This window comes from Rhipicephalus microplus, chromosome X, assembly GCF_043290135.1.
Source record: "Rhipicephalus microplus isolate Deutch F79 chromosome X, USDA_Rmic, whole genome shotgun sequence".
NCBI classification, from domain to species: Eukaryota; Metazoa; Arthropoda; class Arachnida; order Ixodida; family Ixodidae; genus Rhipicephalus; species Rhipicephalus microplus.
The window spans coordinates 284675943-284692693 of NC_134710.1; the positions used below are offsets into that span (position 1 = coordinate 284675943).

At 46.8% G+C, this 16751-nt stretch overlaps 1 protein-coding gene across 5 annotated transcripts in view; it reads left to right on the forward strand.

Moving 5' to 3' along the window:
* Window positions 1-16751, forward strand: part of LOC119161452 (STAM-binding protein) — a 120711-nt gene that overhangs the window by 70625 nt on the left and 33335 nt on the right. For all 5 annotated transcript variants that reach the window (XR_012887344.1, XM_075879253.1, XM_075879254.1 and 2 more), the window contains one exon: window positions 5927-6039. Coding sequence is in view for 4 of the 5 variants with exons in the window: in XM_075879253.1 (XP_075735368.1) it covers window positions 5927-6039 (113 nt within the window). In the remaining variant the exon portion in view is untranslated. The remainder of the gene's footprint in view (window positions 1-5926; window positions 6040-16751) is intronic.

The window sequence follows — 16751 nt, forward strand, 5'->3', positions numbered from 1 at the left end:
CTTGATATGATGTTCTTGCAAACAGGGAATGGGGACCCAGTTCAGCCTGTAGCCGCCTGTACTGTCCGACTGATCATCGCAAAGGACCACTACACTGTTGAGTTTATTGTCCTTTCGTCATGCTCACACGACATCATACTTGGATGGGATTTTTTATCGCGTAACAACGCCGTTATTGCCCCGCCGCGGTGGTCTCGTGGCTAAGGTACTCGGCTGCTGACCCGCAGGTCGCAGGTTCGAATCCCGGCTGCGGCGGCTGCATTTCCGATGGAGGCGGAAATGTTGTAGGCCCGTGTGCTCAGATTTGGGTGCACGTTAAAGAACCCCAGGTGGTCGAAATTTCCGGAGCCCTCCACTACGGCGTCTCTCACAATCATATGGTGGTTTTAAGACGTTAAACCCCACATATCAAAATCGTATTAAAACCATACCGTTATTGATTGTGCAAGATCGGAACTCTAACTCTTCTCGTTTTACGACCAACCAACCGTCATCCGCATTCAGCCTGCCTTACACAAACTCGTCAAAGAAGGCACTGAAATTCCTCCGACAGCAGCTGTGTTGCTCTCCGTGTTCTGTGATGGCATTATGGATGAAGCTTCACTCTTCGAACCATCAAGCCTCTTCCATAGTTGAAGATCACTTCTTTTGCCTTATTCAACCCTCTCCATTTCTGAAGGGTACGGTGCTCTCTGTCTCATCAATCCCCTTCTGTATCCCGTCGAACTGTTTCAAGGTGAATCTCTTGGACAGGTGCATGCCATTGATAAAGAACAAATTTTTACCATGCCGGCAGATTGTTCCGGTGACTACGATGCCATCAGTGCCCTCAACCCTTCCTATGTGCCACCTTCCGAGCTTTTCAATTCATTGATTGCCGACGGACTATTGCCATCTGAACGCTCTGAGCTTCTTCTGCTCTACCAGTTTCATGAATACTTTGACGTTGCTCAATCTAGCCTTGGCCAAACTCCCAGTTTTTTTCACTGCATCGACACAGGTTCTAACGCGCCAGTACGACAGCGGCCATACCGTGTTTCCACCACGGAACGTCAGGTTATCACCGAACAGGTTGACGATATGCTCAAGTGTGACGTTATCTGACCTTCCCAAAGTCCATGGGCATCGCCTGTCATTCTTCTTAAGAAGAAGGATGGTACAGTTTGCTTCTGCGTTGATTACAGGCGCTTAAATAAGATCACTCGTAAAGACGTATACCCTTTGCCCAGGATTGATGACGCCCTTGATTGCTTACAAGCGTCGGAGTTTTTTCGTTGTTAGATTTGCGTTCGGGGTATTGGCAGGTGCCCTTAGCAGATGCTGATCGTCCAAAAACAGCCTTCGTGACACTGGATGGGCTATATGAGTTCAATGACATGCCCTTCGGCCTCTGCAATGCGCCGGCCACATGCGAGCGCATGATGGACTCTGTTCTGCGGGGTTCGAATTGGAACATATGCCTCTGCTACCTCGATGATATCGTCGTCTTTGCACCCGATTTCGCAACGCATATTGTACGCCTGAAACATGTCCTCACGTGCCTAAAGAATGCGCAGCTCCAACTGAATCTCAAAAAATGCCACTTCGCGGTTAGGAAGCTCATCATTCTTGGTCACGTCGTATCAAAGGATGGTGTTCTTCTCGACCCAGCTAAACTACGCGTTGTGGCTGAATTCCTCAAACCGACGACTGTAAAACAGTTACGCAGCTTTGTAGGATTATGTTCTTACTTTCGTCGGTTTGTGTGCAACTTTGCCTCCATAATTGCCTCTTTGACCCAACTTTTAAGCAGTACCAAGGACATTTCGTCATGGTTTTCCCGAGTGTGATCACGCATTTACCTCTCTTCGCCGTCTCCTGACATCACCGCCTATATTGTGCCACTATGATCCCACGGCTGCAACTGAGATCCATACAGATGCCAGCGGTGTTGGTCTTGGTGCAGTTCTCGCTCAACGGAAGCATTGATTCCCTGAGTATGTCGTCGGCTACGCCAGCAGAACGCTCAAGAAGGCTGAGGTAAACTATAGTGTTACCGAAAAAGAGTGCTTAGCCATACTTTGGACGATTGTCAAGTTCTGCCCATACTTAAATGGCCGCACGTTTGCTGTAGTTACAGACCATCATGCCTTATGTTGGTTGTCGTCGCTGAAGAATCCATCAGGTCGCCTTGCTCGTTGGGCTCTGCGACTTCAAAAGTATGACATCCGCGTCATGTACTGTTCCGGCTGCTAACATGCCGATGCTGATGCGCTCTCGCGATCACCACTGTCCACTGAGGCTGCCTCTATATCTTCTATACAACACGCGCTGTCAGCTCTTGACATCGACACAATGTCCTCTGCACAGTGCGACAATCCATGGATAACTTTGCTTCTGGACATTTTATCTGAGGGACCGACACTTCCAACCACTTGAGCAATGTGACGCCAAGCTTCGCACTTCACCATTCGAGGTGGCCTCTTGTACCGGCGCAATTACTCACCAGACGGCAGGAAGTGGCTGCTCGTTATTCCCCGAAAGCTGCGCTCTACAATCTGTACATCATTTCACTCCAACCCGCAATGCGCTCACGCTGGTGTCTTCAAGACCTATGAACGTTTAAGAAAGCGGTACTATGGCGTGGGATGTTTACTTTTGTTCGACAGTTTATTTGCGGCTGCCACGAGTGTCAGCGACGGAAGCCGCCACCGAATCCAGGAGCAGCTCCACTACAGCCGCTTGTGTGCCCCGACCGCCCATTCGATCGCGTCGGAATTGACCTTTATGGACCACTGCCATTGACCACAGCAGGTAACCGGTGGGCTATCGTTGCTGTAGATCACCTGACATGGTATGCCGAAACCACTGCTCTTCCTAAGGCGACCGCTCAGGACGTTGCAGCTTTCATCCTCCATCGGTTGGTGTTGCGTCATGGCCCTCCTTGCGAGCTCCTGTCACCGGAGCCGTGTATTTCTATCGGACGTAATCCAAGCACTTCTTTGCCAGTGCCATATTGTACAATGGATGAGTACTGTTTACCACCCTTAGACGAATGGCTTGACTGAGCGGTTTAATCGGAACCTGGGTGACATGCTCGCCATGCATGTGGCATCTGACCAAACGAACTGGGACCTGGTTCTTCCATTTGCGACCTATGCATACAACCCGCTACCCAAGTCACCACCAGCCTTTCTCCGTTCTTCCTTCTATACGGACGTCAACCATTGCACTAAATTGACACTTTGCTGGCATACGCACCAGATGCATCTGAGTGCACGACCGTGTCCGAAGCTGCCCGTCACGCTGAATAATGCCATCAACTAGCGAAGCAGTTTACTACGGCTGACCAGCAATGCCAGAAAAAGGCCCGCGATGACGACCACCTTCCTGCCGCAAAGTTCGCCCCTGGAACTTTTCTATGGCTGTATGTACCACCCTGTGCACCTGGTTTGTCTACCAAGCTACTTTCAAGTTACCATGGTCCATACCGCATGGTAGAGTGCACATCGCCCGTCAATTACGCCATTGAACCGCTTACGCTCCTCGGTGACCATCGTCGGCGCGGACACGATATCGTCCACGTGGACCGCTTGAAGCCGTACTTCGGCCCGCTCATTCCTAACTGTTAGATCGCCAGGATGGCTTCATCTTTCTCGACGGGGGCAATTATAATGAAGAAATGATGACAACATCAGGGAACAACAAGCATCACCGCAGAGTCTTCACTCTTCCTTGTCCTGTGTCTATCTCAAATCTTCCACCTGCTCGCTAGGTTCGCCCAATAAACCTCTTTACACAAGCTTTAATAAGGGCGAACTTGTGCCTAAAGTCAAAGGAATGACACAGCAGCTGGGAAAAGGAACGGAACATCCGTAGTCCTTGCGAACTTCTGTCTCGAGCATTGTCATTTTCGTCTTCACGCAGGCTGGCCGCTAGGTCGAAGCTCGTGCGCATGCAGGACGAGCTCGCCCATTGTGGCTGGCTTCATCTCTTGTAGCGGTGCCATCAGCGCTTCGCTTGTTTGCGATGTCTGCCTTATACTGAGCATTGGCAGTTTCCCGTGGCAATATTATCCTCAAATGGATTGATCGTTTTTTAAGCTTAAAAGCTTGTTTTGCCAGCTTATCCACTCTAGATGTAATGAATATTGTTATGTATTTTACAGGTTATCACTTGCATCCTACTGAAAGTCAAATTCTGCTACTTCTCAAAGTTGTTTCGACTTCCTTTGAATGGAAAAAAATAAAGAAAGCTCTTGCATAGGGGCCTTGTTAAAAAAAAATATTGTGCAGGTTAGTTAGGTCATAATAAATATGCCCATTTTTTTATACATTGTATATTCTATTAGAATTCGATTTGAAACTATTCGTCCGGAATCGCTATTCGCTTCGAACCTAAAATTCACTATTCGCACAAGTCTACTGTATAGGAGATGGCAAAAGTGCACCTGAAGTGGCCATAAAATTTTTATAGTAAAACTGATTTTGTCCCTCAGACATACGATTGCTGATGTCTAAAAGGGCTCGTGCAACCAAAATCAAAACTTTGAAATGTTTGTCTTCTTTGACTGTCCTGTATACGTGGAAATTCTGACCAATTATTTGTGGTGAAGGTTGTCTTTAGGATATTTTCATATGGTTTTAAATTAAGTGAGAGTGCTTATATCGGTAGGCAGGACCTCGCAACATCGCCACAAGTGTGACGTAGATGAAGGCCTCAAGAGAAGTTTCACAAGGAAAATGAATATCATCAATGCTTAGAGTATATTTCACAGGGCACACTTGTATATGACGACTGGCACCCAACAAGTGTTATTGTTCCTCGGCCCACTCGCTCTGTTTAGGGGCTGCTCTCTAAATAGTTTTGACTGCTTAACCTTCCAGGAATGCTTTTCTCTTTTGACAGAACACTCTCTTGACAAGATTCATTCCTACGGAAGCATACACATCCTTTTATACTATACTGCATGTGAAGTCCTGATTCGAAAAATGTGCTCTGGATGTCATCAAAGCTTGAGCATGCGTGGCCTTAAGCGCTCTTCCGCTGTGCGGCGTTAGTTTCTTATAATTCAAGGCTGCCACTTTAAAGTGGCACCTAGTTGGTTTCTCATAATCATATGGTGGTTTTGGGACGTTAAACCCCACAAATCAATCAACCTAGTTGGTTACAATTAGCAGTGCTCTCATGGATTATAAAATATGTTAGAGCATTTATGATTAGAGCATTTACCAGACAAAGGGCTAACCTTACAAAGTCGCAAGCGAAAATTTCACTGTCAGGAGTGTCTTAAGTCTAAAAACTATACTGGAAATTATGCAGAATTGCCTGTGATTCTGTTGCAGCACTGAGAAACAATAATTATTGCAACTATAGTTAGTATGTTACCATAAGCCATATTTATAAGAAGTTTTGGCAAGTCAAATACAATTCCAAGATTTACTCGAGTTTGAACTATCAAGTCCACTGTATAGTATATTATGTCCGCCACCGTGGTCTAGTGGCTAAGGTACTCGGCTGCTGACCCGCAGGTCCCGGGATCGAATCCCGGCTGCAGCGGCTGCATTTTCCATGGAGGCGAAAACGCTGTAGGCCCGTGTGCTCAGATTTGGGTGCACATTGAAGAACCCCGGGTGGTCGAAATTTTTGGAGCCCTCCACTACAGCGTATCCTATCATCATGTGGTGGCTTTGGGTTGTAAACCCCACATATCAGTCAATGTATAGCATATTACATACACATTAACCACACACATGTGGGTTCTTCCCCAGAAAATGTGTGTGCTTCTACAGCAATATTTTGTGATGCTTGAATTTGAGACCTGATACTAGATGTAAAGCCATGCTGAGCTGGTGCTGGGCAGATGGGTATGTAAGGGCCATTTCTTTGCCCGCTGACAGTATTTTGAATGTACACTTATGCAATACATGGCTACACTTGCTTTCAGACCCACCCAACACAGACTGCTTTTTTGTCCAGTGTAGACCTCCACACCCACTGCAGTTACCAGCTGATGTTGCCTGAATCTGTGTCAATAGTGTGCGCTCCAAAATATGATGAGTAAGTATTACATTTTTCACAGAAAAAAAATTTTGTTGTGTACATTATCCCACATCCCTTATATTAGGAGTTCCACAAATGCTATTTATCACTATCAATTATTTATAGCTTATATGCATGGTGCCTACTTACAAACCTGTCAGTAAGGTGATGTTGCTCCCTTCATTGAATATAAAACCAGATGGTAGTTTGTTTCTTCTTTTTTTTTTTGCAATCGCACTTCAGCCGTATAGTAAAATACGTTTGGAAGCGATGTATCACTGGCATTCGTTCAGCTTAATGCACCGAGTAAACAAAATGCAGTTTGTATGGAAACAGTAGGCAGTTGTTGGGATAAGTCAATGACTAATATTTTGTGAGGTGATTACAAGAGAAGTAGTAAAACGTTGATTTAAAGAGAATGCCGAACTGAACTTGAAATGAAAAATGTTTGTATAACAAACAAAAACTTTGACAGGAACTGAACGGGAACTGAAACCAAACTGGAACCAACAACCGAAGTGTTGGTGCCCGCCGGCATCGTTTCTTTTTCATGCTCTTTCATTTGTTACAGAGGGGCTAGATACGTGTTTGTAGTGCATGATAATTTTTGTAAATTTAAACTTTGCTAAATATTGACAAAAAAAAGTGGTTTTCAGTGATTGCAAAAAAAACAAGTTTGTACATGAATGATTTTGTTAAAGGGACCAACAACCATTTTTTATGGTGCCTATTTTTCTTATCACGAAGGAAATTTGAATCGTCAGTGAGTCTGGTCCCAGAATGATAAAGTGCAAACTCTGTGAAACATTTGTAATTAGTTTTTCTATATACAGCGAATATGAAGTCATATGCTCACATGCTGCAAACAGTGAGCAGGTGGGCGGTTCGTGTTTAAGCGCGATGGGTTACTGCGCGTGCGTACTTTCTGCACGTGCATGCGCCACGGCTCGGTTCCACTGGTGGCCCCAACGGTAGTGCCGCTTTTCACCGTGCTACTCCTTTTATGTTGTAAGCAGCATAGTATTGAGCGAGGCTGGACAATAATATACATACTCTAATTTTGAAGACTGGCACGCACAACAGCATCAGACTGCTGACCACGTTCAGCAAAGTGATCGACTCCGCATTCCATAATCCAGCTTCAAGGCTCTTGAACTAAGCTGCACAACAAGATGGTTTTTGATAATTTTAAGCATGATTGAAAAGTATAAATTCTAGAAGTGTGGCGGTTTGGGCTAGTTAGTATGACATGACGGTAGATATAGTGTGAGAACAGAACTACAACAAAGGGACAAGAAGAAGACTAACGCTAACTTCCAACTGAGTTTATTGTGCAGAGCACGAAAACATATAGAGGAGACAGTAAATCATCTGACAAAAACCATGTGACACAAAGAGCAATGCATGAGTAAGGGAAAAAATTTAAGCAAAGAAAGAAGGCAAAGAAAAATCTATAACAAAACGAAACAGAAAAGCAAAACTGAAAGTAAAAGTACTATAACTATTTGCGCGCACCGATACCTTCAAGGAACCTTAGTTCTTTCTCGGACAGAAACAGGGAGGGCTTGCTAATGCATGACACCTGTTCGCGGTGCCATCTGAGTGGCCTCGACGATAACTCGGGTGCGCTCATCCCTGTGCCTATACAGCGTCACTGTGTCCTTGAAAAGGGGCACACAGTTTCACTCAGTGCAGTGCTGAGCAAGAAAACTATATTTCCCGTTTATAACATTGTTAGCGTGTTCCCTCAGTTGATCGTTGAGACACCTTCCGGTAATTCCGGCATAACTGGCACCACAGCAAAGGGGGGTCCATAGACAACTCCCCGAGAACATGCCACATACCTGTTCCTATGCTTAACTTTACATTGAGTTTATGACTGCTTTTTAGGGGGTTTGTAGATTTAGTGAGACTGATTAATTTGCATGGTGCAGAAAACAGCACACAAATGCCCTCATATTTTCTGATTTTTTTTTTTTTGAGCCAGTGTCTGTTGATTTTCTGTTTGAGCCTCACAGGCTCAAAAAAAATAGGAAAATGTGCGGGCGTTAGTGTGCGAAAAAATTGAAGAATGTGCGGGCATTTCCGGAGCCCTCCACTACGGCGTCTCTCATAATAAATCACTCAAACCCCATATATCAATCAGTCAATCGTTGTGAATTATAGGTGAGTTGCAGTTGTCTAGTTCGAAGCACGGAAAAAGCGCAGTTAGGGTGTACCAAGTACAAGGTGAAGCGGAGCACGTTGGGAACGTACGTGAAAAATGAACAACAGATTCAACAAGCCTTCGAAAGCGAGAAGTTTCATGCCTCTAGAAAACGGTTGCGAACCGCAGCTTATCCCCAGCTCGAAGAAGCTTTGCTTCGGTGAATTACTGACTGTCGCAACGCGCATCTGCCTTTGAGCGGACCTCTCATCATGGCGTAAGGTGAGAAGTACGCTGCAATGATGAACATTGAATCGTTCAAAGCGTCAGAAGGGTGGTTTGCGAGGTTTCGAGAGAGACACGAACTTGTCTTCAGGAGTGTGTGCAGCAAAAAGGCCAGTGTTGACGAAAGCGTGACCACCGAGTGGAGAAATGTGAAGCTGCTGAAGCACATCGCCGCATATGAACCACGTGACGTGTTCAATGCAGATGAAACTGCTCTATTTTTCAGAGCTCTGCCCGACAAGACGGTGACTTTCAATGGGGACGCGTGCATTGGTGGAAAGAAGTGCAAGCAAAGGATAACTGTGCTTTTTGCCGCCAATATGACTAGCACAGAGCGCTTGCCACTACTTGTCGTCGGGAAGGCGCTTAAGCCACGTTGTTTTAAGAACGTCAAAAGCCTTCCTGTCGAGTACACAGTGAACAGGAAGGCATGGATGACATGGGACATTTTTCGCGGCTGGCTGCAGCAGTTGGACTGGCACTCCACGTCAAAGGACGGCAAGATAATTATGCTTGTTGACAACTGCAGTGCCCATAACTGTACAGTCGAACTGAAGAGCATCAAAGTTGGTTTTTTTGCTGCCCAACACTACGTCTGCTCTTCAGCCGATGGACCAGGGTGCTTGCGGTACTTCACTACGTGAAGTACCGCAAGCACCTGCTAGAGCGAATGATCCTATGCTCAGAAGCTAGAAAGTTGTATCATGTGGACTTACTCGGCGCAGTGCACATCATCGCCCACGTGTGGAAAAACACTTCGCCGCAAGTCATCGCCAACTGTTTTCGGCACAGCGGTTTTGTGAGGCCCGAGCATGCAGCAGTAGCTGACGATGGCATCGAGGAGGTGTCAGCCGAGTCTACCGACGATGACTGCCACAGATGTGACCTTTCAGGACTACATCGCGATTGATCATGGTGTCGCCACGAGGGGTCTTCTGGCCGATCAAGAGATTATTAATGATGTCACGGGCGCCCATGAAGACCACGATTCCGACGAAGAATCATGCGAGGAGGTACAGCCGCGACCTCATCGCACCTCACGGGAAGTCTCGGAGGCGCTGTTAATATTAGAGGACGCTTGCCTGAACACTCCTGACAGCTTACGTGCTGTTGGCCATTTGGAACAGTTAAGAAAAATTGTGATGTCAGCCGGAATCTGCGCGAAAACGCAGACGACAGTTATAAAATACTTCAACAAATAAAGGTATGCTTCTGCAGCTTGATTTTAAATATTGTTTTCCCTGTTCATCCGTTAATTCGGCATTCGGTTAATTCGGACAGTTTTTCCGGTCCCGTGAAATCCAAATAACGAGCTTTTACTGTAGTTAGATATCATCGCTAACAAGTAACACGCAGGTATCAATGAGTTTTAGTTCATCTGTAGACTTTGCATTCACGTAAAAGTGGTAATGCCGCGTTAACCGCGAGAGGCAGTATAAGTGGGGTCATCTGGAGGTACAAAAAAGAACCTGGCAAGCAAGAAGCATTCTATTTCTCTGCTGATGCTCATTGGCAATAACTATACTGCATTGACCCCTCTGCATATACCTGAATGATTTGCACGCCAAAACACACCAATATAGCTAACTGAGACACACGAGCGAACATGGCTGAAGCGTGCATCCTTGGGCACCTCTGCAGTGCTGCTTGGAAAGGCGTCCATTTCGAAATCAGTGTTCTGCAAAAGATCTATCGAAGCAAAAATGATTTGCGACGTCGCGAATCGCGGTGATTCCAAGCTCCAGACTATTGTATAGAACCCCAGTGGACACTTTGTACGGCGACGACAGCAATGCAGGTGACAAGGCATGACTGAATGTGTCCGTCTAGCAGACGAAATGCTTGCAGAGTAGCTGAGCCTGACGTCACTCTTTTCTGTGGAGGTGTGGCGTGATCTGGAGGTGACCGTGAGGTAGCGCCACTGCTGATACTTCCAGCGCTCGAAATAGCGGGATTGCCGGCTGTTTTGAATAGTGCTAGATACCAGTACTAGATACCAGTTGCGTTTTAGGTTGCGAATCGCTGCTACGGGATCTATAGCTAATCGCTGACGCAAAAATCTTGGTATGAGTAAATTTGATGTCAGTGCTCCTTTAAGGTGCACATGTCTCGTAATTGTTGAAGTGGTTAAGGTGTTAAAATATTTTGTTAAATGGTGTTTCTAAATGCTTTTCAGTGTGCCAAAACTGCTTAATTATAGGCAATTGAGAGATTTATGTCGAAAATGTGTGAACTGGTTTTGAACAATACAGTCGAACACAAATATATCGAACTCGATGAAAATCGCGAATTGGTTCAATATTTGAAAGATTTGATATAAAAAAATTGGCCCCGTATCTGCATGTAGTTTGCAAATGTCGTCGAAAGACGATAGTCTTGCATGTGGAGAGACTGAACAAAACATTTATTTGATGTTATGTGCAAGAAAATCGGTGAATTGTATTCCGGAGGCGCAGCCTTAGAATGTCACACGTGAGACATGAGCGCCATCTGGCAGTTCTTTTTGGAAAACAAAGTGCGTGGCCCTGAGACGGGTGTTCGCGCCTGTCTCAGAGGTGATAAGGTGTAGAACGCAAGGCGACGGGTAGGTGCCACCACCGTCTCGTTTTAGCAAAGCGTTGCGCAGCGTGATAAGCGCTACGGTCCTTAAAATTAGTTATGTATGCTTTTTCCAGTAAAAGACGAACATGCAGAATATATATGTGTTGTTATGGTGCCTCAGATATGTGCAATAATTGCTTTTTAATTGACAATCGCACACGTATGAACGCTGATTCTTGGGCAACATTGGTAGGCGCTGCGGATGGGGTCGGCCATTGGGGGTGTCGTCTGGTGCTGTTTAAAGTACCCCTGTTCGCAATAACAGTGGACAAACAGACAAATGTACAGACAGACAGACCAAAGTTTTTGCGTGGAAGGTCCCCAAGAAAGACTATCGACTTTAAAAATTGAGGCTCCAAGAGCTTACCTGTAGCGGATCATCACCTACAATAGGCGCATTCAAAAATGACAACTAATTCTGAACACACGCCGCTACTGAATGATTTATTTGCGTGAAAGAAAATCGCTAATCTTTGCCTGCGTCTTCGTTTTTGAAATGTTGAAGATGCCAGTCTCAATCTTATCAAGGCTGTCCAGGTGCGACATTCGTGTTCCCACCATGTCGCCAATACAGCAGCGAATGATGCCGAACACTGCCACCACTTCAGCGGTGGAGTATGTGCGTGTAGCCAGCGCCTCGTCCGGATGATCCTCCTCGTCACATAAGCTTTGGGCCTGGACATTGCAGTCCGCTTCCACGAAGTCGTCTGCAGATACTTCGTATGGAACTGCTGCCGGGAAGCGGGACGACAACTCGCAAAACGTGTCGTCTATGTGCTTGTCATCGTCGTGTTCACCAGTTTCCGCAAGTTTCGTTGTCTTGAAGCCTGTCTTGCGGAAGCAGTTGACCACTGTGTTCGTCTTCACGTGTCGCCAGGTATTGAATATCTCCGCGGGAGAAAACTTCGCAGAGATTTCCGGCCACTGCTTCGTCGTCTACTGTTGGATGTCCTGGCTGCTGACAGCTTCACTTCCTCCAGAATTGGTTTTGCCAACGATGTTGTAGCGCTTCTTAAATCGGTGAAGCCGCCCGCTGTTGTCGGCGAAGTTGTTTCACCGAGTGCAGTGGCAAATTATTTAGCCTTGGCGATCAGCATCCGGATATCCACCGGAATGTTCTTCACGTGCACTTCTAAAAACCAAGCGTAGAGTGCCTATCTACATTCGCGTGAGCAGAAGCGCACACATGACAGGCTCCCAACGTTCGCTGCTCCGCCGCCTTTGCCTTGATATCTGCCTTGTTTTTGTTTTTCAACAAGGTTCTCAGTGTACTCCATGGTATCCTGAAGTCGTCCGCAGTGGTTGAACATTTCTCCCCCACCTCAACAGGCTGAATAGCCTTCAACTTCGTCGCAAAGTCAAGGGCCTTGCGCTTCTTGACGCTGGCCATAGTTACACGAGAAGACGACAATTCAAGGAGTCCCCAGTGGCTTTGCACACCACGCACGCAAAAGAAAAATGCTGCACATGTGGTGGTACGTAGGCGACGTGACAGCGGCAGCAGAAAAGCATTTGCAAAGTGACGCCCACCTGCGAGAGCAACAGAAAAATGAATATGTGATTGAAAGAAAGGAAAAAGGCACTATCTTCTGCAGCCCTTGAGGGAGCACGGCTCAAAAAGGCAAGAGCTGTGGTTGGGGGATCAAAACTCGCAAAAGAGCAACAAAAAAATAAAAGAAAAGGCGAAAGGAGGAGGACGTCGGCTCCTTCATTCCTGCTCTGTAAGTGATTCTTAAAAGAAAGAAAAGAAGATAGATGTGGGCCCCGTAACTGTCTGCATCATAGTGTGACACCTCTACAGTAGCTCACGAGGGATGGTGGTAAGGAGGGATTAAAAGGGATATGGAGCAATAAAAGAGATAGGGATAGAGATAGGAGCAGGGACAGAGAGACCCACATAAGGAAATAAGGAGAAAATAAGGAAGATTGACACAGTCGCAGAAGTCCGAGGATGGGGCACCACTCAGTGAGAGCTCTTGTCGGCGTCAGGAGATGGCGTCGGTATGCGAAAAAAGCATGAGAGGGAGAAACGAAAAAAAAAAAAAAGCCGTTCTGCAAGTTGGAGATTGTGCGTCCGAGCCTTCTCACCCTTTTTTCGAGCGTTCTCGGGTTTTGGGGGAGGCATGGTGCCGTGCAGAGGTCGCTGGGCGCTACAAGTGCCAAAGCGCACTTTCCAACTTGTGTGCGGAGCCATGCTGCCGCGGAAACCGCAGGCAAGGGTGGGGGTGGGGGGGCAAAGCGCACTTGCCAGCTCGCGCAGTGCTGAATATATTTGAAGGTGGGTAAAAATACTGTTTGATATAAACGTGCGAATTTCTATACTTTTGCAAAAGAATTTCAAGGGGATAACTTGCGAGTTCAATATACTTGAAAATTCGATATATGTGGGTTTGATATAACTGTGTTAGACTGTAGCTCATATACTTTCGTCTTATCTTACTATGTGAGTATATGTTTAATGTTTCTTTTCTTAAATTCTTTTGAGTTGCTTTAAGGGGCCCTGCAACACTTCTTGAGCACAGTCAGAAAGAGCTGCCGATCGATAGTAGAAAATCCCGACAACATGCGAGCCAAATATTATAGTGCAGCACACGGCTTGGAATTCACAATAAATTATAAAAGTCAGCTAAAAATTGCTTTCTTTTCTCTCGACAAGTCACGGAAAAAGCCCGAAAATCACTCCTAGTTAGCCCATCTATCAGCCGTTGGCTGATTTGAACATGGTGCGCTCGGTCGTTGCAGAGCTCGCCACGGGAGGTCGTCACTTGTTCACGCATGCGCGCGAGATCGCACTGAAAAGTCCACCTACTCGAAGAAAAAAAAAAAAGTGCTCAAGGTCACTGTCACATGTGTAGATTAACAGATGGCCAGACGGTAGTGACTACCGTGAAAAGTAGGCCATCAGGCCTGCGAAGAACATGAGAACATGTTGAGCCCTTTGCCCTGAATGAACTGTTTATTGTTTCCAAAATGGCTACCCACCGCTGTGCCAGGCTTGCACAGCTCAACACAACTATCAGCGCCGCGTGGGAGCGCTGCATTTGAGCTAACATTTTAACCCTTCTCCCCTCTTATGAGGAAGACTACGGGGAGTACCTATTCATTGGTTTCCTAGTCCTCGTGCCACGTAGCAACTTTGGCGTGCTAGGCGTAGGCACTACAGAGTCACTGTTCACATGCACACTACTGTTGAGTGCAGTCCCGTTGCTCTCCATGGCACAGCTACTCCCAGAGAAGCTAGTTCCAGGTAGCTGTTTCTGATTAGGCATTTCCGGATCAGCTGGTGCATAGAGAAGTGCGGCTCCTACTGTGGTGGAGCTAAAGCCATAGCAGTTTCACGAGAGGCCAATGTTTTTGTCTGCACAAGGCGCAAGTGGTCGCTGGGTTAGTTTCCCAAGGTGCTATCTTCAAAACGGACACTGGCTAATGATGGAGGGACGTCCACAACACTGACAGGCACCCAGGGTGTACCCCTGCGAAAGTTTTGCGCGTACATGTAATCGCCTGGCTGTAGTGGTGTAGCCTGCCGAGACCCTCTGTCAGCATACAACTTCTGCTTGAGTTGTTTTAGGAATACAGATGCCTGCAGGCTTGGCCTCAGGACATCCAATGGGGTCTTGAACATTCTACCTGTCAAGAGTTCACACGGTGGCCGACCTGTCACTTCATGTGGTGTGGTTTTATAGTGGAACAGGAACCTGGAGGTCTGCCTTTGGAAGTTCCCAGAGCCAGACTTCCTGAGTTTGTTCTTCACAGTTTGTTCAAATCGTTCAGCATTCAGCTGCATCATTTGAGGCAGGGTGATACGGCGGTACAAGCATGCGACGTATTCCATTTCGAGTTAAGAACTCAAGGTACTGGGCACTGGTGAAGGCAGGACCGTTGTCGGAAACTATGACATCAGGCAGGCCATGCTGAGCGAATGCAATTCTCAAGGGAGAAATGATAGCTTCTGCAGATGTGGAAGACACAGGAAAGACTGCTATGAACTTCGAGAACGCATCCACAATAATCAAGAATGTGTGACCTAGGAATGGTCCCCCAAAATCAATGTGAAGCCTTGACCAGGTTCGCTGTGGAAAAGGCCACGGCGTCTGCTGAACCGGCTGTGCAGCTCGATGCTGAGTCTGGCACGTAGCGCAGCTCTTCACGCTGTTGGCAATGTCATTGTCAATGCCTGGCCACCAAACATGGCTCCTGGCAATCATCTTGCTCTTCTCGATACCCGGGTGGCTGGCATGAAGAACACCAAGAACTTGGGCCTGCACTGACTTTGGGATGACTACTCTTGATCCCCAGAGTAGGCAACCCTCATGGAGACTGAGTTCTGAGCTTCTGGTATTGAAAGGGTTCCACTCTGGTCCTACTGGTAGGCTTTCTCCTTTCAGAACAGCAATAACAACATGGCCCAGAACTGGATCATTTCCTGTGGCTTGGGCCACAACACCTGGTGAAAGGAGTCTCGGATATGCCTCCTCTAGCAAGATTTCAGCAGGTCGTGGTCATGCAGCAGTGTAAGTTAGGAGAGGCAGTCTACTAAGAGCATCAGTGTGGCCGAGCTCTTTGCCAGGCTTGTATACAAGTTTGTACTTGTAAGCAGAAAGCTTCAGAGCCCACCTGACCACTCGAGGCGAAGCTTGCATGGGAATGGGCTTGTTGGCACCCAGCAGTCCAAGAAGTGGCTTGTGGTCAGTGTGTGCTTCGAATGAGATGCCCCATAAGTACTGGTGGAACCGATCCACACCAAACACTGAAGTTAGTGCCTCCTTGTCGAGTTGACTGTAGTTTTGTTCTGCTTTTGACAAGTTCCTCAAGGCAAAAGCTATGGAATTTTTCTGGCCATCAGCATCTTTGTGCGCCAGAACTGCACCAATGCCAAGAGGCGATGTGTCACAGCTTAGGCAAACAAGCCTGGCAGGATTGAAATGCACAAGAACTGGAGCTGATGTCACCAATTGCTTGCAGGCAGTGAATGCATCTTGTTGTTCTTGTCCCCACTCCCACTTCTTCCCTTCACAAAGAAGCAAGTGCAGTAGACGAAGTAGTGACGAAAGATTGTCTAAGAAGCGCCTGTAGAAGTTGACAAGTCCTAAGAAACTCTGAAGTTCCCTGACATCCTGACGCACAGGAGCATTCAGAATGGCTGCTACGTTGTCAACATTCGGGGAAAGGGCTTTCTTGCTGATGATGTGCCCGAGATACTCAACTTGTGGCACGAAGAAGTGGCATTTTTCAAGTTTCAGCTTGAGGCCAGATTCCTGAAGCTTGCTAAGCACACCACAAAGGTTACGAAGGTGCTCAGCATCATTTGCGCCAGTCACAATAATGTCGTCGAAATAGACTGCTACACGTGGCAGTCCCCTGAGAAAGTTCTCCATCTTGCGCTGAAATATGGCAGGAGCAGATGAGACGCCAAAAGGCAACAGGGTGTACTGAAATAACCCCATATGCGTCGAAATGGTGACGTTCTTCCTAGAGGCCTCGTCAAGGACAACTTGCTGGTACGCATCTCGCGAATCCAATTTTGGGAATTTCTCACCTCCAGCAAGCACAGTCCACAGGTCCTCGATCCTTGGAATGGGGTACTGCTCCACTGTTGCCACTGGATTTATGGTGACACCAAAGTCTCCACAAATTCTGATGCGTCCATCCTTTTTGGTCACAGGAACAATAGGTGCAGCTCACTTTGTTGTCTTGA